This window comes from Lemur catta, chromosome 18 (assembly GCF_020740605.2).
Source record: "Lemur catta isolate mLemCat1 chromosome 18, mLemCat1.pri, whole genome shotgun sequence".
In the NCBI taxonomy this organism is placed as follows: Eukaryota; Metazoa; Chordata; class Mammalia; order Primates; family Lemuridae; genus Lemur; species Lemur catta.
The window spans coordinates 41,231,246-41,254,403 of NC_059145.1; the positions used below are offsets into that span (position 1 = coordinate 41,231,246).

The 23,158-nt window shown below is 45.5% G+C and overlaps 1 protein-coding gene across 1 annotated transcript in view; it reads left to right on the top strand.

Moving 5' to 3' along the window:
• Window positions 1-693: 693 nt before the first annotated feature.
• The window catches only part of LRRC2 (leucine rich repeat containing 2), a 41,340-nt gene continuing 18,875 nt past the window's right edge, over window positions 694-23,158 (top strand). Inside the window, exons 1-4 of the mRNA XM_045530672.1 lie at window positions 694-862; window positions 13,447-13,590; window positions 18,576-18,783; window positions 22,049-22,205. Of these exons, the coding sequence (XP_045386628.1) occupies window positions 13,466-13,590; window positions 18,576-18,783; window positions 22,049-22,205 (490 nt within the window). The 5' untranslated portion in view covers window positions 694-862; window positions 13,447-13,465. The remainder of the gene's footprint in view (window positions 863-13,446; window positions 13,591-18,575; window positions 18,784-22,048; window positions 22,206-23,158) is intronic.

Below are 23,158 nucleotides of genomic sequence, written 5' to 3' on the forward strand. Positions count from 1 at the left end.
TACAGTCACAAAGATTTATTGTCCCCTATTAACAACTCAGCATGTACATTTAGATAATTTAATTATAAATGTCAACAAACAGAAAATGTTCAGTACAGAAAACAGTCCTTTTAAAATAAAGTAATTTTTGTAATTAGAATTATTTGTATATATCAGACAAAAGGTATTTCTCAGTTTTAGGGCCAAGGTATGTGAGCAGCCGGAGCCATGAAAGGGCAGGAAGGGGTTGTGAGGACTCCTGGGCGCAATAATCAATAATCTGATTATTGTCAGATTTCACGATGTTGGCTATCTGCAAAACGTATTGGCCCAATTATTAAACTCTCTAGAGAGAGCCTAAACTCACATACATTTTAGGAAATTAAAAAGAAAGAAATATAAGGATGAAATCGAGACCTTCCACGTCCATTTCTTCCAACATTGGAAAAACTTACATTCCCTTGGTCATGTGGCCTTGTAATCCTGCTTCTTGGGTTCCTGGCTTAGAGCTAAGACACGGAACCGGTCCCTGCTCTGGCCCTGTTTTAGTCCCACACCTTAGGATTTCCAACGTGAAAGGGTGCAGCCGTGTGTAGCAGACATGCAGCCAGTCCTGGTTCCAGGGCTCACCCTGGCCGGCCGCGGTCCGCTCTGTGCCAAACTCTCCCCGGAGAAATCTGTTTTGTCTCAGGCTGGGCTGAGTCACATAGAATAGATAGATAGTTTATCAGCACATGTCCTCCAGATCATGTTATCCGCTTACAAATATAGCCTGTTAGCGCACAGGCACGGCAGGCTCCGGGCAGCGCGGGCTCTTCCGGCTCCGCGGTGCTGCTCTGCGGGTGTAAACAGCGGATTACGCGCCGACTCCGGGGAGGTGGAGGTAAGGGCGGTGGTCGCGGTGGCCTTCCTGGAGGGGGAAGGGACTGCGGGAGAGGGGCGGGCGGGGCGCGCCACCTGCGGGGAGCTGCGCCCCGGTGCGCTCCGCTAGTTTACGTCCTCCCCTGGGGCCGTGGTGACCTCGAGCCAGCCCAGGGGTAAGTGTCCCTAATGGGACAGGGGCTGAGGACTAGGTATTGACCTGTGTTTTAGGCCAAGGGCTACAACTGAACAGGGAGGAAGCGGGGACGCTGGGGCGGGCGCGCGGGTGACTCTGGAGCCCGCTTAGCGGGCTTCCCTGCGACCGGCCCCGGGGCACGGCTGAGCGCAAGGCGTTCTGGCCCAAAGCGCTGTCCGGGGGCGATAAATCAACTTTGTTTGTATCCTCTGGCGCCCTGAAAGGTATGAGTGACACCTGACCCTGAGCGGGAAGAGCGTCTCAGGGCCCTTGGTGGGGCTAGGCGGGCGGGGTGGGGTCCAGGGTGGAAAGTGATTGGAGACCCAGAGAGCTGCCTGGCTTTAAGCGGCTCAGCCCTGCTGCTGGATCTTCTGCTGGACCAAGCCCCCCCCCCCAGAACTCAGGGATGGGAGGGGGTTCAGCATTATTCTTCCAAAGAGCCTCTGCTAACCGTGAAGGGTGGAGAAAAACTCTCAGATGCTCAAGAACCTCTTGTTTTTATCTTACATTTAATTATTGACAATGACCCTGTCTTAATTTCTTTCCTTTTTTTCCTTTAAATAATTGACCTTTTTTGAGCCTCACTAGGTGCCAGCTACTGTCTAAGCACTTGGCACAAATGTTCACATGTAACCCTCTTACCGACCCGGTGAGCTTGGTGCTGCTGTTGCGTCGTGTCCGCGGGAGAACACCGGGGCTCAGAGAGGTTAGGCCACATTCTCAGGGCCATACCGCCAGTAAGCCAGTAGGCAGAGCTCCAGCCCTGCAATCGGGCTCTGATTAGGCCTTCTTAATCCTATCTGGACCTTCCCTCTCCTGGGCTGGATTTTCTAGCTTAACAAATTTCCATAAAAATAATCAGGTGTCCCCAGGGAAACTGATCATGTGACATAAATGATTTGGCTGACTATACTAACTTTACTTGAATATGTGGTCCATACTTGTCCCTTTGCTTCTCTTTTTATTTTGAGACAGGGTCTTTCTCTGTCGCCTGGGCTACAGTGCAGTGGCATCATCACAGCCCACTACAGCCTCAAATTCCTGGGCTAAAGTGATCCTCCTGCCTCAAACTCTTGAGTAGCTGGGACTACAGGTGTGTGCCACCAGTCTGAGCTAATTTTTCTACTTTTTGTAGAAAAAAACAGATGGCCAAGGCACACCTCTCTGTGTAGGGTCTTGCTTTTACTCACGCTGGTCTCACACTCTTGGCCTCAAGTGATCCTCCCGCCTCGGCCTCCCAAAGTGCTAGGATTACAGGCATGAGCTCACCTGGCCCTTCTCCCACAGTTTCTATCGGAAAGCTCACTCTGCATTCCAACTTTGGGGTCCAGGCAATGGCCTTATGTGAGGATAGAATGGAATTTGAGTCACCAAAGCTCCTTGGCTGCCATATTATTGCCCCCGTTGTACTTGGTGTCTCCAGAAATTCCGTTGGTTACAGTTCTCTTGAATCTGGCAAGGCTGCCGATATGGGTCTTCACATCAAGGGCATGCTTGGACGTGTGTTGTGGCCTAGAACTGGGCAGCCCAAGGGGACAGGGGTCCTGAGGTCCCTGAGGGACAGGAGGGGAGGAGGGAGCCAGGCCCCTCTCCCCTGGCACCATCTCGTCTCCCTCCCCTCAGCCCTCCCCACCTCCAGAGGGAGCACCTCCTCCCAGACTCCTCCACTGCTTCATGATGCTCTGTTTGCCCTGCACCCACTCTGCACCTCCCACCTCCCAGTGCAGTCTGTCACTTGACAAGAAGCGAGAGGACTAGGTCACCAGAAAGTCCTCCCTCCCCCCGCGTATGACTTCTGAGTGGAGACTAGTGCTCTGGTGCCAGGGGACATGTTTTTCCAGTCATGCCCTCTGGCTCAGGCGAGTGGATGGTTCTGTAAAGTGATACTGATATAACCGGGTTGGGGAGGGGGGCACAGAAGTTATCCAGCCAAACCTGCACTGATGGCCCTTTCCCTTCCTCACCGTCCTTGTGGGACTCTCCCCACCCCTCCCTGGGCGTCCCTCCTCTTGGCTCCCAATCAGTATGCTGCGCTGAGATACATCCCTTTATGCGCATGTTCTCCCCTCGAGACTGGGAATTTGGAGGCATGGACAAGACCTCAGTTTTTCTGTATTTGGCTGCCCATAAATGTCAGTTATTCAGGATTCCTAGGAATTGGAAAAAGAAATACACGCTAAGTAAAATGGCGCAGTACACATGGTTTCTGTATTGAGGTTCGAAAGCAGGAGGCTGGCGTCTGTAGCCCTTGAAGGACTCAGAGCCTCCTCATTTAATGTCCGTGGCAGCCCTCTCTGTGCAGGGGCTCGTGCGAGGTGATAGAGACTACATCTGCCACTGTGTGGCCTGCTCACTGTCGGGTGGCTGAGTTGATGGACGCCAGGCTTCTGGGGACTTCCTGGTAGCTGCTCCTATCAGTAAACTGTGGCTTCATCCACGGACATTTGAAATATATTAATAATTAAACAATCATATATTTAACTTGCATTAAGTGCCGTACTGTGAATAAGCCATAGATGGACAGAGAATGTAACGGGCGGGTCTTCTTTAGAGGAGGAGGCTGGAAGGCAACTGAGGAGAGAACATTTAAGCTGAGTTCGGGGCTGTGGGGAGGAGGTCATGGGAATAGGGAAGAGTGGTCTAGGCACAGGGGGCAGCATGTGCTGAGCTCTGAGGGGAAAGAAGTGCGGGGTGGATGTGCACTAAGGGGCGGAGCAGTAGGGGTGAAGTCGGGGGTGGGGAGGAGGGCTGGCTGAGGACAGATCATGCCAGGGGCTCACTGCCCCTATGAAGAGCTGGAATCTCACTCTCATTCCACAGGGACGTCTTGGGAGGATTTGAGCCCTGTGGCAGCATGATCTAGTTTTTGTTGGAAAATGACTGTCACTGTTGAGTGGAAAGTGGATTGGATATGGGTGATGGGAAGCCAGGAGACTAGTCAGGAGACTTTTGAACAACTGAGGCAAGATGTGACCCTGGGTGGTGAGAAATGCATGTCCTCTAAGACCTGAGTGATAGAAAATTGGATGAGTGGATGAGTGAGTGTGTGTGTGTGTGTGTGTGTGTGTGTGTGTGTGTGTACGTGCATGTCTGCATGGTGGGTGGGCAGAGTGAGGGAACAGAAAGAAAAAGGACTGACCTACAGATAATGTAGTCATTCCTGAAGTGGGGAATTAAGGCAGGCCTGGGGAAGGGTAGATTCTAAAGGAATAAGTTTGGGGGTTTCTTTGAGATATGTGTGAGACATCCAAGTGCTTATGTCACGGAAGCAGCTGGATATAGGGATATTGACGCCAGATGTCACTGTAAGTTAAGACTGATGATTTTTATAAGTGCCTCATATTTTACTGTCTACTGTCTTAGTTATTTATTGCTATATAACAATTACCTGTAAACATTTCAGCTTAAAATAACATACATTTTTTATCTCACAGTTTCTGAGAGTCAGAAATCTGAGGCAGTGTAGCTGAGTGTTTCTGGCTCAGGGTGTCTCACGAAGTTGCAGTCAAGATGTTGGCTGGGGCTACACTCATCTGAAGGCCTGACTGGGGCTCGAGGATCTGCTTGTAGGAGAGCCCACTCACGTGACTATGGGCAGGAGGCCTTAGTTCCTCTCCTCAGGACGCTTCTCCACAAGGGCTGCTTGAGCATCCTTGTAACATGGTGGCTGACTTCCCCCAGAGGGAGTGAGTGATCCAAGGGAGAGAGTGAGCAATATCTTTTAGGGCCTAATCTGGGAAGTCACACACCATCACTTTCATCACATTGTATCCATTACAAGTGAGTCACTAAGTCCAGCCCACCTCAAGGCGAGAGGAATTAAGCCCCACCTTTTTATTTATGTATTTATTTTATTTTATTTTATTTTATTTTATTTTTTGAGACAGAGTCTCACTCTGTTACCCGGGCTAGAGTACCGTGGTGTCAGCCTAGCTCACAGCAACCTCAAACTCCTGGGCTCAAGCGATCCTCCTGCCTCAGCCTCCTGAGTAGCTGGGACTATAGGCATGTACCACTATGTCCGGCTGATTTTTTTCTGTATATATTTTTAGTTGTCCATATAATTTCTTTCTATTTTTAGTAGAGATGGGGTCTTGCTCTTGCTCAGGCTAGTCTCAAACTCCTGAGCTCAAACGATCCACCCGCCTCAGACTCCCAGAGTGCTAGGATTACAGGGTGAGCTACCGCGCCCGGCTCAAGCTCCACCTTTTTAAAAGGAAGAATGTGAAAGAATTTGTGGGTACAGGTTAGCTCATCATATCCACTAAATCAAAATATTTTATGTTTTATTATCTGCTAACGCTAGGATCAGCAAACTATACTGCAAAGGCCTGGCACCTGTTTTGTATGGCACGTGGGCACTGCTGGGACAGCTGGGGACCAAGCTGGGGTGTCCCCTTCTGTGTCTACTCTCAGTGCCCAGCTCCCTGGCCAGCTGTGTCTTGCTGTAGGCCAGGGCCCACGCTGGTTGCCATCTACACATTGGAGTCTCCATCGTTGGCAGTTGCCGGACAGCAAGCAGTGGAATCTCAGCTCAGGAGGTGGTGACTTAGCAGATCACCTTGCCTCCAGCCAGCCAACTTGAGATGCCTGGAGGAGAGAAGGACACACAGGCATCCATCTGGGTGTCACTGGAGCAGAGGGTGAACCTGACTACAGCAGGTTTCGCCTGCCATCCCCAACCCTACCCCTCTGCTCACCAGGCCTGCCGGCTTCTTCCCTCTTGGGCAGTCGCTCTTGCCCTGAGAACGTGTCCAGCAAGCGGCGACTGGGCATAAAACCTGCTCACCACCGGATGGCCCACCCAGAGCAAGTGGGGAGGGGCAGGCCAGGAGTTTTCTCTTTTCTTTTGTAAATTCCTATATAATGTCTTTGATTTTGCCTATTAGCATGTGAAGCCTAAAATATTTACTATCTTGTCCTTTACTGAAAACATTTGCTGACTCTTGCATTGATGCAAAAGGTTTTTCGAGACAGTATTTTTCTTTCCATTGTGAACCTAACCTTTGAGAGTCTGCGATGGTTAACATTTTGATGCAGGAGCTGCAACACCATAAGTACCTGGCAGTCCCTGGACAGGAGAGGAATGTGCCTGACCACACTCTGTGCCCCAGGGTCCTTTCCTTTCCAGTGAGGAATGCCATTGTTTTCCTTCTGTCTCATGGTCTCAGGTGTTTTCTTCTCTGGAGGATGCTCTGTGACTGTGGACAGGGTAGCTCAAGGCTAGGGAGGCTTGTCCTCACAATTCTGCAATAACCACCCACACCCAGACACACAGCAGGGAACTGGAATTAGATGCCATCTTGGAACCGTGACTCTTTGCTGTCAGATTCAGTAAGGACCCAGGCTAAAGCTTTGCACTGCCTGGGGAGAGTCTACTTGGTTGTAAATTTTCCTCTAAGATGCTATTGCTTTATTTGTATTGAGGGTCTCCCACACTGGGTCCTATAGATTAATTTTTCCCTTTTCTGTTTTGGCGTAGTATAGTATGGGGACATTCCTATAGTCCTGGAGAAAGTTAGTTCTTAAGACATTACATTTTCTGTATTTTCCTGAAAGATTGTGTTGACTGGAGTTCATTCTACAAAGAGATTAACTTTGTAAATTTGCCAGGCGACTTTGTCCCAAGCTGCTGAGGGACTGGTACCTGCATCTGCTCTGCTCCCCAGTGTGGCCTCACCCCTGGTTAGAGGGTCTCTACCAGCCCTGGACTAACTCGTGGGCTCTCAGTGGAAAACCTCTTTCCTAAGCACCCGCCCACGGAGCTACTACCTCCTGGGTTAAGGTCGAACTTGTCCAGCTGTCCAGAGAAGCCTCTGGACTCAGCCCTTTTCTGCACAGGATGCCAGGAGCTGGGCTGGACCTGGCACTCGGGAGCTTGTATTTCTTAGCTTCCCAGCACTTCTGGACGTAACATGTGTTAATATGTCTCTAGTGGATGTGGTCATCACCTACTGTTCTTGGAGTATCCAGTTTCCATCATTCACATTTGCAAACAGAATTTCATCTTACAGGCAAGACCCTGACTTAATCCTGGCACATTCAAAGCCCCCTTAATTCAAAGGAGGTTTTAGAACAGAACTTCTTTCTCTGCTTTGTAAAACACAGGGAAAATGGTGAATGTGGCTAGATGACAGACACAGGATACACTCTTTACCACCAAAATACTGAGAGTAGTAATGGTGTATAACTATTTAAAAATATATCAAGGCCTTTGGTAATTAAATTTCATATATTCCTGGAATTTATCAGATGATTAAGTCATTTTTGTTGACATGATCAAATATTTAGAGCACAAAGGCGTCAATCAAGAAGAGGCCATTCCCTAAGATAGAAACTTGAATTACATTTCTCTAAATGAATGTGTAGAATTTAATAAGCAATGATATGTTTTAATGTAGGGGCAGTTAACATGTAGATCTGGTTACTTCTCGAGGGCTGACTGGCCTAAGGAAATGAAAGGACCTCAGTGAAAGAGCCTCAACGAGGAAATGAAAGAATCTGAGTTGTGTCTGGTTGATCTAGAGAGCATACGCCCTCTGGGTAGCTAGCAGTTCTTCCAGCTTCAGTCACTCTGGCTGGCCGGGCTGGCCGCACGGCCCAAATGCATTTAACTTTACTTTGGCTTTTTCGTTTACTTTCATGTGTAGACTTGGGTTCTTGGCGGAGATTTCCTCCAAGAAATTATGCTGACGATCTTTTTTAAAATTTTTCTCCATTATTATCTATGGACTTTGATCTTCTGTTTTCACGCTCATGTTAGGCATTTCTTTATGGAGGCTTTTATGTCAAAAGCCAAAGCCTTAAGACCTTTGCAGATTAGGTGCTCCTGAGCTGAAAGTAACAGAGTAAGAAAAGTGGTAAAAGAAAAATGAAATGCAGAGGTTTCTGGTTCTTGGTGAGATGGCCTAGGCACACGCCACCCTGTCTCTCCCACTATAAAACCTGCACAGACTACATGGAGCGGTGATATGAATATGGAAAAGTAAATGATTGCAAGAGGATAAGGAAAGGACACCAGAATTCAGTGTCACATAACCCATAGTGTTTCCCATTTTTTTCCCTGTGTAATTCCCAAGCCTGGACTCCAGGTGGCTTGAAACCCAGAATTGGGCACAAGGACACCTGTAGAGGGAGCTCTGGGAGAAGCTTTCTAGTTTTGCTCAAGGAGTAGGAAGTGGGACTCCTAATGCTCAGAGAATGAGGTAAATCCCTGTTTTTCCTTTTTCTTTTTTTCTTTTCTCTGTTTTCTCATGCTCCAGCCACAGAAAATTGTGACAGTAGCAGTGATGGTGGTGGTGGTAGGAGGAGATCAGACACCTAAAACAGAGATGGGAAGTTTCCTTTCTTTTTTAATTAAAAAAATTTAAAAATTAATTTATTTTTATTTTTTATTTTTATTTTTAATTGACAAATCATAATTGTCACATTTATGGGGTATAAGGTGATGTTTTGATATATGTATACAATGTGAAATAATTAAGTCAAGCTAATTAACATATCCATCATCTCATTTATCTATCATTTTTATGGTGAGACATTTGAAATTTACTCTCTTAGTTATTTTGAAATATGCAATACATTATTATTGACTATAGGCACCCTGATGTTTGGTAGATCTCAAAACTTATTCCTGCTGTCTTCCTGAAACTTTGTACCCTTTGACCACAACTCTCGATCACCTCCTTGGCCCACCACCTTCTATTCTCTACTTCTATGAGTTCAACTTTTTAAGATTCCACATCTAAGTGAGAACTTGCAGGAAACCTTCCTTTCTGACCAGAGGAGCTGTAGTCCCAAAAAGAGTGGAGCAAACCCTCATTGCTTTTTTGCTTCTCACAGTCCTCCTGCTGCTTGGCCCTGAACGTGGGTGCAGTTGCAGGAAGTGCATGGCAGAGCAGGGTAACTACACCTCCAGGTTTCTGGCCTGAGGACTGAAAAGAGAGCCCAGGAATCTGGAAAGCAGTAGGGAGACCACAGAGAAGGAGGAGCTCAGGAAAACAGCTCTGTAAGTTTGTTTAGGAACTCCCTGAGCTGCGCATGTGTGCATCTGACCAGCATGCCAAAGACTGTCGGAACTGAACACTGCCAGGATAGACCACCCCTCTTGTCCCACATGAGTGGGTGTCACACGTGGAACTGATGTGGGAATCACAGCCCACACAAGGCAGGTTGGAATTTGAAGTCTGAACTTAACCAAACTGATTAACTGCTGTGTCAGCTTTCAACTTATTGCCTCGCAGTTCTGAATGCACCATCCAGTATATGTATTCTGTGATATGTGATGGAATTCCTTTAAATATTTTTCCTTTAAAGTGAACACTGATGTTAAGCTTTCTTAGTAGAAGGCACTGGAGAGACAAGGTAGTAAGAGGCTTCCTGACTTTTCTGGTGTGGGCTGGGGATCAGCAGTACGGGTATGAGAACATCTATTGGAAACTGCCCCAGCTGTAGTCTCAAAATAAAGTCCCTTTGCGACATTGCAGCCTTAGCCTGGCGATAACCTTTCTACAGCTCTCTCTCTTGACCCAGAAAACAGAGCCCTTGTGCAGCCCATGTACTCTGAAGTCCTCCTGCCTCTGCCTCTATTCTGTCTCTCTCTGCAAGCCTCCACATAACCTGTGCATAGTTGTCTGTGGTCCTGAGGGTCACACTCCAAGCTGCCACTCCTTCTGCAAGTCCATGTGTGGTCTACATACTCGGAAGTCCTTCTTCCCTTTCCAGCACCTGGACTTCTGCTACATGCCCATGCCAGCAGTTGCCTGTCAGCTGTTCCCCCACCTGCATTCTGGGCAGTGGTCTATTGGTTGTCCAGCAACTCCAGAGCAGCCTAACCAAAGCAGAGGTCTTATCTACTATCTGGTGGGCTGAACCACAACTTCTGAAATGAGGTCTGAACCCATTCCAAGTTTGTCCTTTCTTGGGTACTCTCACTCAGCCCTGGGATGTGAATGGAAAGATAGAAAGTATTGGCAAAGAAACAGAAGATATAAAGGACCAAAGGGAAATTTTAGAAATAAAATAGACAATAATTGAAATAAAATACTCAGTGGATAGGCTTGTAAACATAATGGAGATGACATAAGGAAGAGTTAGGAAAATTGAAGGTAGATTACAGGATATTGCCAACCTGAAAAAAGGAAGAAAAGATTTATAAAAAATGAAGAGGTCCTCAAGAATCTATTGAACAGTACCAGAAAGGTCTAATGTTTGTGTCATCAAAGTTCCAGGAGGAGGCAAGAAAGAATGTAGTGCAGAAAGAAAATCTGAAGAAATAATGGCTGAAAATTCCCAAATTTGGCAAAAAATATAAGCCAACTGATAAACAAGCTGAGCAAATCCAAAACAGGATACATCCAAAGAAACCAATGCCTGGACACATCATAATTAACCTGAAGAAAACCAGAGACAAAGAAAATCATCTTGAAAGTAGCAAGGGAAAAATGATGCATTCCCCTGTAGGAGAATACAGTTCAAATCACTGCAGATTTCTCATCAGAAACCACAGATACCAGAAGAAAGTGGCACAACATTTTTAAAGTGCTGAAAGAAAAAAAAAAGGTCAACTCAGAATTTTATATCCAGCAAAAATCATCTTCAGGAATGGAGGTAAGAAAAAGACATCCTCAGATAAAGGAAAAAAGAATTTGTCAGCATACTTCCTCTAAAATAATTGTTAAGGGAAGTTTTTTAGACAGAAGGTAAATGATACCAGAGAGAAACTTGAACAGCAGGAAAGAAGGAAAAGCAATACGGTAAATATCGGGGTAAATACAATGGGCTAGTTTTCTCCTCATGAGTTCTTTAAAATAAGTTTGATGATTGGAAGCCAAAACATAACATTGACTAAAGTAATACATAAGACAACTACAACATAAGGGTGGAAGCACAGGGGGGCCTATATGGCGGTAACGTTTCTACATGTTGCCTGAAGTGGTGAAATATTGTTTCTAAGTAGACCATGAAAAGGTACGTATGTACCTTATAATTCCTAGGGCAACCATAACAATAACAACAACAAAAAACTACCCAAAGAGACATAGTAAAACACATACCAGAGAAAATAAAATGGAATACTAAAAAACGTTCAGAGAAAAGAAGGCAGGAAAGTGTAAAAGAGGAAAACAAAAGAAGGATCAAATGGAAAACAATAAACTGGCAAACCTAAATCCAAACATATGAGTAATTATTAAATATAAATGGCTTAATCACACCAGTTAAAATACAGAGATAGTCAGAATAGGTTAAATAAATGATCCAACAATATTCTGTCTACAAAATTTCACATTAGGTATAAGTATATATTTAGATTAAAGGTAGAAGGATAGAATCAAGAAAGTGAAAAGACAATTCACAAAAGGGAAGAAATTGTTTTGCAAATCATATATCTGGTAAGAGAGCTTTATCTAGAATATATGCAGTACTATTACAATTCAACAATAAATAAAAGATAAATTAATCCAATTAAAGATGGGCAAAGGATCTGAATAGATATTTCTCCAGAGAAGATATATAAATGCCCAGTAAGCATATAAAAGATTCTCAACATCATTAGCCATCAGGAAAATGCAAATCAAAACAATGAGATACCACTTCACATCCACTAGGATGGCTATATTAAGGATCGCTTGAGCCCAGGAGTTTGAGGTTGCTGTGAGCTAGGCTGACGCCATGGCACTCTAGCCAGGGTGTGACAGAGCGGGATTCTGCCTCAAAAAAAAAAAAAAAAAAAATTAATAAATAAAATAAATAATAAAAATAAAATTATGGGCTTTGAATGTTCAGCTGTGCAAACGTAAGCCAGTTCTCCCATTTGTGTTGGCAAGATATTTACAGAGAGCACACACTTGAGTCAGAAAATTAAATATTTGGTTTCATATCCCTACTGACTGCTATTTAGAAGTGTCTGAAATTGGAGAAAAAAACATATATTCACCATCTCTACTGTTTACTAACTGATACTCCGAGTGTTTGTGCAAATCAGGAAATGGATTTAGCCAGATTTTGATGCTGCTGGTAGGGGAAATTCAAAACAATACAAGTTCAAAACAAAGTCTAGAAACTTATTTTACTTAAATAAGGGACATAAGCTTAGTGGAATGAAATTGAAATGAACTTTCATGTCCTGATAATGTTTTTTTCCCTTTTTTTTTTGCAATGAACAAGTAATTACTTAAATAATGAACATAAGTGGGAAAATAGAAAGAAGAGAGAAAGCTCATTTAGTGGCCTGAGAGTGAAGCAATGTGGATGCAGATCTTTTATTTACTCATTGATTCACTCACCCATTTATTCAACAAATATTTATTCAGTAAATATTTATTTATGCCATGTGCCAGGCACTGTGCTAGGTGCCAAGGATGCAGGCATACAATTTGTCTGGGCCTCCCAGGTTTCATTTGGAGAAATTTAGAGTAGAGACAAAATCATCTCTCAAGTCCCACTAAGATCCGATGGCCAAGATGTGTCTGAGTCTGACTTTGTTTGTGCTTGGAAATTCAAGTAAAAAGCTTGTGAGGATTCATGCTGCAGGAAACTCGGAGGACATGTCTCCAGGCAGTGTGGTCAGTCCTAGGTGGGCAGGTGCTGAGGGGGCTCGGTGTGATGATGTTTGGTTTTATTGCTTCATGGTAGCTGGCTCCTAGCCTCAGATAGTAGAGGGTGGGGAGGCAGAGGAGGGAAGGGCTGGAGGTCACAAAGAAAGACGACCTGAAGCAGAGGAGTGAGTTGTGTCAGTTTCCGAGAGGGAAGATGTTGGGAGGAGGATGGAAGGAAATCCCAGTTATGTTCCTCATATCCTGTACTTAAAGGAAAGAAAGAACACTCAAATATATTTAGAAGAAATTGTACTGAATGAAAGGGGACTTTTCTTGATCATTCTCAATTAAGTAGAAAAGTAATCACAATACTGTCTATGTCAGCCTTTGTTTTTATGGAGGTTTAAATACAACTAAGAAGTTCTATTCTACTTGAGAGAGAAGGAAAGAGAATGTGTGTGTACATGTGTGTATGTGTGTGTGTGTTTGTGCTGTGATTAATTCATCTAACTGTCTATGAGTCTGTTACAGCCCACTGGGAAGATTAGGTGCATACACTGTTAAATTGAATGGAATGTGGACCCACCAGGCTTGGGGGATGCCCGGGGACTTTGGGAACCCAGAGTTCACCTGAGGGATGGGGAGACAAGCCTGATGTTCTAGAGACTACCCCAGGGTGAGTGTTGAACTAAGACTGACTGACACAGAGCACTATCAGACCCTAAGAACATTAGCAAATCGCCATCCTGGAAGTAGTAAGACAGATTATCATTCCTTAAGCCAGGTGATGCATTCGTGTTTCAGTTCAAAGTGCATGTTCAAACTGTTCTCTTCTGTCTGTGTATGAAGCTGACATATATATTTTTTAAACAGGTAATTCCATGCTCCCAAAATGGGACATAAAGTGGTCGTGTTTGACATTTCTGTCATCAGAGCCTTGTGGGAAACTCGAGTCAGGAAGCACAAAGCTCGGCAGAAGAAGGAGGAAGAAAGGCTCGAGAAGAGTGCATTGGAAAAGTACGTGCTTTCTGTCCCTGGTCTTGTGGCTCGTTTAGTGAACAGGGATTGGGGCAGGCAACAGTTGTGTTGTGGAGGAGGATGCTTTTCTTCCGAGTTTTCTCACTGTTGGTGACATTTTCCTTGTTGGACTTCAGAACCTTACACTGTTGCCCAAGATGAACACTGGATTCCTGTAACAGTAATACCCATAATTACAGGGACATACATACAATCCAGGCACTGTGCTAGGCACAGGGAAGACGGCGATGACACAATAAATTCCTCTACACTAAATGCTGTAGAAAAGTGCTCAGCTGGTTTCCACTGAACTCACCAGGCTGCCTGATGCATGCCACACCCGGGTAAGCCACTAGGTGGCAGCCCCGGCACCTGGGGCCACCCTCTGTCATGGACTTCAGCACTCCCCCATTGAGCTGAATTCTAGACTAGATAAGAGTCATTGTGTTGGTGTCATTTTTATGTGGATTAAAATGATGTAATTTGACTAATATATAAATTCATGAAATATGAGTAAAAGAGAGTTATCATGAAAACCAAATTGAGTGCTTTGGAAAAACTACATTTATGATAAACACATTAATGACAGCCGTATGATTGGATTAGTACCATATAAGGCTGATAAAAACATGACAAGCTAGAAAAGTTGTACATTCAGGTGGCTTTGCATATGTCTGTCAATTTTATTTTTATTCTTATTCCTTTGGAAAGATCTAAAACTGGAACTCTTGCATGATGCATTATGGGTGTCAGTTTTACAAGAAAGGTACAATGCGATTTTGATTGGCAGACCCATTTTCAAAGGAAGTCCCTGGCCCTATGTCAAGTTGGCAAATGGTGCTGTATTTTTATGCTTTAAGTTAAAAACAAAATGTGTACAGTGTGAATGTATCTATATTCTTGGTTCTCCACTTTTATGAGATTTTTGGATTGAATGAATACCTGTTCTGATTATGCTTGATAACTAAGCTGCTACTGTTTGTCTCACAGTGATTCTAGGTGGTTATCATTATCCCTAATTTGCAGATGAGGAAGTTAGGACCTAAGTAACTTTCCCAAGTTCACGAAGATGGTAAATGGAGGATTTAGCCAAGCTCTTTCCTGTACGTAATGCTATAATCACAGACAGTTGAAACATCTTTTCACTTGGCACTCATCTGAGATTATTCAATATGATATGAATCTTGAATTTAAGAATTGAAACTGTCAAACCAGACAACTCCCATGGCAATGGATCTGAGAGACTCACACTCCCATAATCACACAAGGTCTCAGAGCCCCACGAGCCCAAAGTGGCTCTCAGCCCTGCCTCAGCTTCCTCCCCACTCCTACCATCTGGGGTCACTCTGGCATAGAGCAAGCTCGCTGCATGGGGACCCAAGCCCTGGGGTGGAGGAGGTTTAAGGAAGTGTTTGTAGCTGATGGAACCTCCTGAGGTTCTCGGAACAAGAGCCATCTGTGGAGATGGGAGATCGGGGTCTGCAAGCTGTGTTCTCTAACCTGCTTTGCAGTGTATCCACCCTTCAGCTCTGTCACTGTGGTGGTAAACATCTCCTCACAGCTCATGCACACAGCATTGACTCTGCACTAGGCTCAGCATCACGGAGATTGTGCTGTGTCTCATCTTAACCTAAGACAGAAAACTTCTCGGAGGTTTGTTAGGCATTTCCAGCTCCAAGTTGGCTGGGCAGATGAGGAGGAATGTGGGTGTTTAAAGAAGGAGCACTTAGGTTCCTGAAGGTTCTCAGGATCTTCAGAAATTTACCTTCTTCGCAGGTGTTTTTGAGTTTCCATAGTATGATTCATATTGTGATTATTAGTACTATTTGAAGGTCAGCTTAGTTTCTCGGGATCTGTTTCTTGTGCAGAAATTAGTATATTGAAAAACTGATGAATGCCTGATTATAAAAGGTAGGTATCTTGTTAATTTAAATTTCCTAAGACAAGTAAAACCCTCCAGCTTGTTCTGTTACCTCACTTCATGGCATGTCATCTTGTAATGCTGTATTTGTTCCATTAAGTATATGCCAACACTTAAAAGTTATAAGTAGAGCTAAAATACGGAATATCATTTTGAAACTCGAGCATCTAGAGGGAGAATAGAAGAGCTATTGTTAGGCTGTCAGTGAGGAATTTCTTATTCAATCAAGCTAATTGCCATCTGGGCTGGGATTATGGGTTCATTTCCTAAGGAAAAAGTATTTGTTTGCACATTTATTGATTTAATTAGTAGAGCCCTAATGGCATTGTTTTATATGCTTATCTCATATTTCATGTTCTACTAAAATTGATTCAAGGGAAAAAATTCATATTTAATTATATGGGCGATAAAGTACAAAAACAGTGACATTTTATTTATTTTAATTACTCTTCAGGAAGAGAATGGAATTTAAAAAAATGTTTATATTCTCATCTTGCCGTTCCTATCAGGTTTCAGAGGGAATAAGACATAAAATATTTAAGAAAGAAATACAAAATAGATTTGGTGTATAATTATTTTTAATGGGGTATGTCTAATTTCCTTTTTTTTTCCCATTTTCTGTTGACTGTACTAAGATGTGAAATATTTATATTGATTTGTAATTTGTGATATAGGAAAGATGTATTATAGAGGGCTTAACTGGTATCATTTCATTACATTGCCAGAAGTTACCTTCAGGTTCAGTCTAAGAAATGAGGATAGAAAAGTTAGAGTCATTAACGTGCAAAGTGCTCAGTGAATACAAGCACTTGCAGCAGCTGTGCTATCGACTGCTGAAATTTCGGAGGGATTTCTTCTAACAGAAGGCCAGGCAGCAAGTCTTAGACCAAGGGTATGCCCTCATCCCTGGCTGCTACAGTCAGATCTAAATGTGCAGGTAGATATTTATTAATAAAATGTATTTTTATCATATAGCTATTCAAATATTTAAATCATATAGAAAAGCTTATTAATAATGAAAAGCAACAATCTCAAGCTCCTGTAAATTCTGCCAGAGGAGACTACTTCTAATTCTTTTAGCACTTTCTTCTGGTATTAAATTCATATCCCTTCATGTGCTGGTATTTTTTTAATTTATCACTTTTATGACATTCCTCACAGACTTCCTATGTCAATCCTGAAGCCCTAACTAGTTGACTGCTGGGTGATTTCCCCAGCACAGCTCACTGTGATTGGGACCCGTGTGGCTAAGCCAGCCAGTGCTGTCAGCAAAAAATTTTTTGCAAATGTTCCTGCTTCCCTCGGCTTAGTGGCAAGCAGGAAACTCCAGGAATATGCAAAGTGGTTTCTCAAGAGCAAAATGTCTGATTAAGAAGGTGACATTTGCACATAGACCTGGGCAGCCAGTCCTGTGTCTATTTCACACTTATTTAGCATTTGTACTGCCTTAGGCCATGTAGAGACCAGGTTGGCATCTGCGGCCTGTTTCTAAAAACAGCCCCCAGAACCCCTGGATCCTGACTGCCACCAAGTTCCAGCTCAGCTGAGTAGGGTCTGGAATGCCCTCCAGCGTGTGGAACGCATCGAAGTCCCTATCAGATGTGGGCTACCTTATTTTGAGGCGGACATCTGTGTTGACAGTTTGGAAGAAAAACCACAAACAATCTTGGTTTTGCACCACACAGAGTATGTTAAAGGCCTCAAACAGCAAACAAATCCCTAAATAGAGAAAAGCCCACCAGGTGCAGAGCGCTGTTCTAACAGCTGTGTGGGCATCTTAGGGCAGCCAGACATGCCCATTGTCATCATGGAGCTTAGGGTCAAGCTGGGAGGATAAGCCGCAAGTGTGAAAAGCTATAACATGATAGGTCAGGAAATTAGTGACAAATGGTATCGAGGGTTTGTGAGAGGCTGAGTCCTGAGCCAGCTCCAGTGTCTGGCTGGATGTTTTTTCATTTACAGGTGTGAAATTTCCCAAGGTGGCTGACAGAGGACATTCCAGTCAGGTGATTTATGAACTGAGGCTCCTCTGTTTGTATTCAAAGGCACTTGAAAGATCAGCAAATTCCTGGGGCCCTGCACTTTTTAAAAGCTTAGGTTGGTACGATATAACTTCAAAAGAGATTGTAATGAAATGCATAGGTAATTTTGGTAGAAATTTTGGCCAGAAATTCCATCTAACTCACCTCTTCTACTTTTCTAGTCAAAGTTACTAATAATCCACAGAAGGGTTTAGGGTGTCCCCTACCTGCCCCCCAGCCTCCCCACCCCTCAGCAGGGAGAGAGGAGGAGAGTGTTTAGGCAGCCGGTGCAGGGAAATCTGGCTGCAGGAGTAGGAGGAGGGTGCCTGCCCCTGGGGGCCCTGACTAGCTTCTCCAGGCAGGTGATGGGATCGGGAGACCTCCAGCATTCCCGTGAGCTGTGAGGCCACGAGTGAATTCCCGCATCAGTATTTATTGGTACGGTGATCGGTTGCCAGGGGTAACAGATTTACATAATAACAGGTAGTTCCTTTTAGGTTAAAAGTCTCCCCAAAAGCTTCTAGAGATCCCTTAATTAACTCTATCTACGTGAGCAAACGGTTACAAAATCTTTCTAAGACAAACTTCTAAGTTCTAAGATAAAGCTATCACTTAGCAGAAAGGTTAAACAGAAGTATAGTGGCTCTATATTTCTTTATCTAGTTTCTGTTGACTGAGACAGGTACTCAGGTGAAGCAGGAACTGTCCCTTAGGCTAATTGCTTTTAGCTGCAGGTGTCTGTCAGGTGGGCACTCTTTGATCAGTGGAGCCCGTGGCTCCATACCAAGCTTTGCTGTACAGAAGCTCAGGCGCAAGCCGACAGGTCTGAGAAAGCCAGCGTCACCGTGGAAAGCGCTGCTGATCTGTGAGATGCCCTCCTGAGGCGAGGCAGCTTTTGGTATGTGAACTAACACTTTCACATACTCCTTCAGGCCAAAGCCCTGCAAAACTCCTGAAATCATTTCTGTCTCTATATAGCAATATTAATCTACGGAGCAACAATTCCCCAGGAGAGTAACTGTGGCCTCTGCTGCCTGTTTCAGGATAAAGGAGGAGTGGAACTTCGTGGCCGAGTGCAGGAGGAAAGGCATCCCCCAGGCCGAGTACTGCAAGAATGGCTTCATAGACACCAGCGTGCGGCTTCTGGAAAGGATCGAAAAGAACACTCTCACGAGGCAGAGTTTGCTTTCCAAGGACAGCAGCAAACGGAGCAGTAGGTTTGTGTTCGAGCTCTCGGGGGATCACTGGAAGGTGAGTTGATGTGTTTCTCTGTCTGCAGCAAATGTTGCTTGATGCCTTGCCGTGGCTGATGGTGACTGCTGCTCCGCTGAGCTCAAGGCGTCGGCCTGGGCCAAGTGAGTGCGCTTGCCTGTGGAGAGCTTTCCAGAGGGCGGGGAGCAGCCGACTGCCTGCTCTGAACCAGGTTCTCCTGTCTCTCCCTCCATGAAACTCGGAGTAGTCCTGGAGACCACGGTGGGATCCACTTGGGTCCCTCCCAGGCCAAGCGACTGGGACCCTGCGGCCCTCCCCAGGATGGCACAGTCTTTAAAGATGCTTCATTCTGTTGTCTTCCCTCCAGCATTTAAAATAACTCTTTGCCTTTTTGAAAGTTTAATTTAAACCACTGAGCCTTTCATTCATCCAACGGCCTCCAGCGGGCAGTGACTCACTGCCTTGCCGCAGTGCCCTGGGTTGGCAAAGGAATTTCAGCAGCCCTCTACCCAGCTTTCCTGCCCTGCGAGTCTGAGGCCGTGGCAAAGACGCCCCCTCTTTCTTTCCTCAAATGTTTACAGGTGGTGCCCTGGCTCCTGCGCACCCACCCACTGCTTTGCTTGGGGAAGTGTCGCCAGGGGTTGCCTGTGAGCTGACAGTTTCTGGTTGAGGGAGCCCAGGGTGAGTCCGCCTGTTGGAGAAGCTGCCCTGGGCAGAGGAACTCAGACTACTGCCCATTTCATCGGGACAGGGTTCTCTGGGACCTGCCCGCCATCTCTGTTACCCTCTCACCTTGTGGCTGAAAGCATTTGGACTGGGAGAGTAAATGTTTGGGATGATCCTGGGGCTGGTCTTTCTTAGTCATGTGACCTGCGGCAGTTTACTTCATGTGTTTTGTCGTCCTCATCAGTAAAATGATGCTGATGCTTCCTCTGACACTCTCTGAAGCCTGTTAGGCATATGGGCCTTCCAAAATGAGACGTTATTGCTGTAAAACCTCTTAGATATTCTTTCTCCCGCATCCCGTCATTGTGATCAGCAGGTACGGGGATACTACCTATGCTGGGACAAGAAGAAAGGCATGCATGGATTTTCTGGGAAGTCTGGAGACACTGAGTTTTCCAGAGCACTAAGGAGCTCTGAGTGTGTGTTGGGCACACTTAGTTTTTGAGGGCATCACTGCAGAGCTCCCGGCTCACTGCTGCCTCCCCTTCGCTCTGCATGTTGGTGCTTTGTCTGGAGCCTGTGAGAGCCCACAGACCAGAATCCTCTCAGTTTCCGAGACAGGGAAAATCTCAGCATTCATCATCTGACGGCCACCTCCCCTGCCCCAGCTGTGCCTGCAGGACCCCAATCCAGGGACTCTGTTTCATCCCCCCCCCCAAAGAATAGGCCTCAGTCTCCTAAGAGTGGGGGCAGAGGCAGCTGATCTGTGCCATGGATGGGGGTCAAGGTTCTGGTCCTTAGACTTGGAACCTGACCCCCTTCTTTGGGCCCTGCCTTCAGCTCTCACTTCCAGGCGTACCTGGCTCTTTCACTGCCTGAGCCTCTGGGGGCTTCTGGGGAGCAGTCTGGGTTGTATCTCAGTTGTTTCCTCTGCTGGGCCAAGACTGAGCAGACCCGAAAGCTGGGTTACTGTCTTCCAGCTTTCCTTTCTTTTTGTCTTTTGCAAGGTGTGTGCCGTCTAAAAAGTTCCTGTGCTGTCGGCTTTAATGGAATTTTGGAGAAGAGCAAAATTATATGTGCATATTCAATCTGTCATTTTTACACTATTTCTTTTATTTCTATTTAATATGATACCCTAATACTTTTCTCATGTTATTAAAAATAGTCATGAACACAGTTTGGAAAGTATAATCAACTTTCAGGTGTGCCAGAATTGGAAGAGTGGAATGGGAAAGTTATTTAGGAGGGAGTCAGTCCATGGGAGCTTCCGTGAGGAGAGTGTGGCTGTGAGCCTGCAGTCTGTGCCCTGATGAGCCGACTCTTCGACTCTTCATTTTGTCACAGCTCCCGGGGCAGCTCCAGGGGCAGACTGTCTGCTGTGGCGTGGGTCCATTCAGATCAGAAGGGGTGGGGACGGTTGCCGGGGCTGAGTGCCGGGGGCAGGTGGTAACCAGGCAGTCAGCTGTAGAATCAGTCGCACAGGGCCCCATGCTTGGTTTAATGCTCTGTGGCCATCATCTTGAAATTCTTAATTTTTAACAAGGTGCTTGCATTTTCATTTCGCACTGGGCCCTGCAAACCACACAGCCGGTCCCTACTGTGATTCCTTTAAACATCTTTGGGTTTCAGTTTTCCTCTTTAAAATGTGCCTTAATAATGTCCACTTTGCCTCTTGCAGGGTTCTGTTGTGTGGGCTAGTACTGGAGTGAAAGTGCTCTTGTAAGCTGAAAGCTTAGCCCCACGCCCAACAGCAGTGATCACAGAGCACATGACAAGTATGAGTAGTAAACAAAGGCTCACTGTGGGTTCTGCTTGCTCCCTCCACACCCCCCCCTGCGCCCCATGGAGTTTTCTACCCCATCCCTGTGCTCCAGCCACTTTGCTGACGGTGCTCCGTGGTCAGCTTCTGCGGTCAGGCGCCTGCGCCCCATCTGTGTCCTGCCCTTCAGTGCCGAGCATGCCCCTCCTGCAGCGGGGGCTCCGTAACAGGTGTCTTCAACCAGACAGGTAGCCCCCTAAAGTCTTTAAACACTTCCCAACACCGTCACAAATGTATCCCAGAGCAGGTGGGGCCCTGGGGACTGCTGAGTTCCTCACCATCACTTCGGAAGCGAAGGCTCAGGGAGTGGCGGGCCTGGAAGACGCCGGGGCCTGGGCCGGCCCTCGGTCTCCCTGCCGACTGTCTTTCTGGTGCTCTTTCCTTATCACGGTCTCATAAGGACATCTGGAAATTTGGTGCAGCAAATATTAGATGTGTATGAAGGATTTCTAAAAGCAAAACTATATTCAATTTCAAAATTGAATATATGGACAGATTTTATTTTTGGAAGATGTTAAATTGGTGTGTTGTGAATAAATACTATGTTTTCTGGCTGTGAATGTGAGCCTGGTTGTGTTCCTTAGGATTTGATTTTAATAATCTGAATTCACGGTGGCTTTGAAATCGGGCCACTCTGCTGTGAAGTGAATGACAGCGGCAGTGTCTTTGCTTCTTTTTGAAATGGCTGGAGCGCTGGCGGTGAGATCTAACGCTCTCGTGTCTGCTCTCGCTTCTTGTTTTTAAATAAAGACTTGGTTTTACATGTTTCTGTGCACCCCGAGGGGTCAGTGCTGATGGATGTCATTCATTTTATTTTAGGAGCTCCCGGATTCGTTGAAGGAGCAGACGCACCTGAGAGAATGGCACATAAGCAATACCCTGATTCAAATCATTCCTACCTATATTGAGCTGTTTCAAGCCATGAGAGTTCTGGATCTGCCAAAAAACCAAATCTCGCATCTTCCGGCTGAAATTGGTACGTCTCTTAGCAGGAGTCTGCAGGCCCCTTGCCTGTGGCAAGCAGGCCGCTCTCTGACAGGCGACGCTGTGCAGACACCATGTGTCCTCTGCCACCTGCTGGCCAGGGCTGTGTGGAGGGTCCCCGGAGCTGCTTGTTCACAGTGTCCCCTTTGGGCAGCAAGGCCGTGATCTCACCTGTGTCATTCAGCACACACAGGTGTTTGCCAATTGCTCAGAAACTGGAAGTTTCATGAGTGAGCAATACTTTGTTTAGGAACTTTTTGTTTATTTCTTTTTAGTTTTAGAAATATAAACATGCAATAATATTATTATTGTAAACATAGAATAAACTATATTGTTCCTATATATTAGTCCACTGATAAGTCTAGCTTAGCTTATCTATGTCTTTTTGATAGATAAAAATTATTCAGTTGCATCATCTTAAAATGAAGACTGCAGTGATCCTGACTGCTTCTTTCTCCTGGGGCTCGAGGAGTAGAGGTCTAGGGGCTGCACAGAGCTCCACTCTTACAGCACATGCCCTAAGACCAGTGGAGTGGCACTCATGTGAGAATTTACCAGAAGCCAAGACGATGCGGGACAAAGGGTGGCTTGTTGGGCCTCTGGTGTTCATGCATGTCTTGCCAAGTGTGTCTGGACTACAAAGATCTGGCCACCCTTTTGTCCAGGCCAATCTCAGGGTTGTTTATGCAACTAATTACATGGAGGGATGAGGTGACATCTTCCCCCAGACAAAGCACAGACTCACTCACCACTTGCTGTGAAAGCAGCACATCCCCAAGCTCAGTGCACTTCAGCTGCGATGCAGTGTGTGTATACGTCCGTCCAGGCCAGCTCCTCGTGCTTGGTGGACTCGGTTCTAAGGGGAACTGACGTAAACGTGCCCTCTCTGACCAGGAGTCTCGTGTCTTCTGCCAGTATCCATGAAACAGCAACAGGCAAACTTAC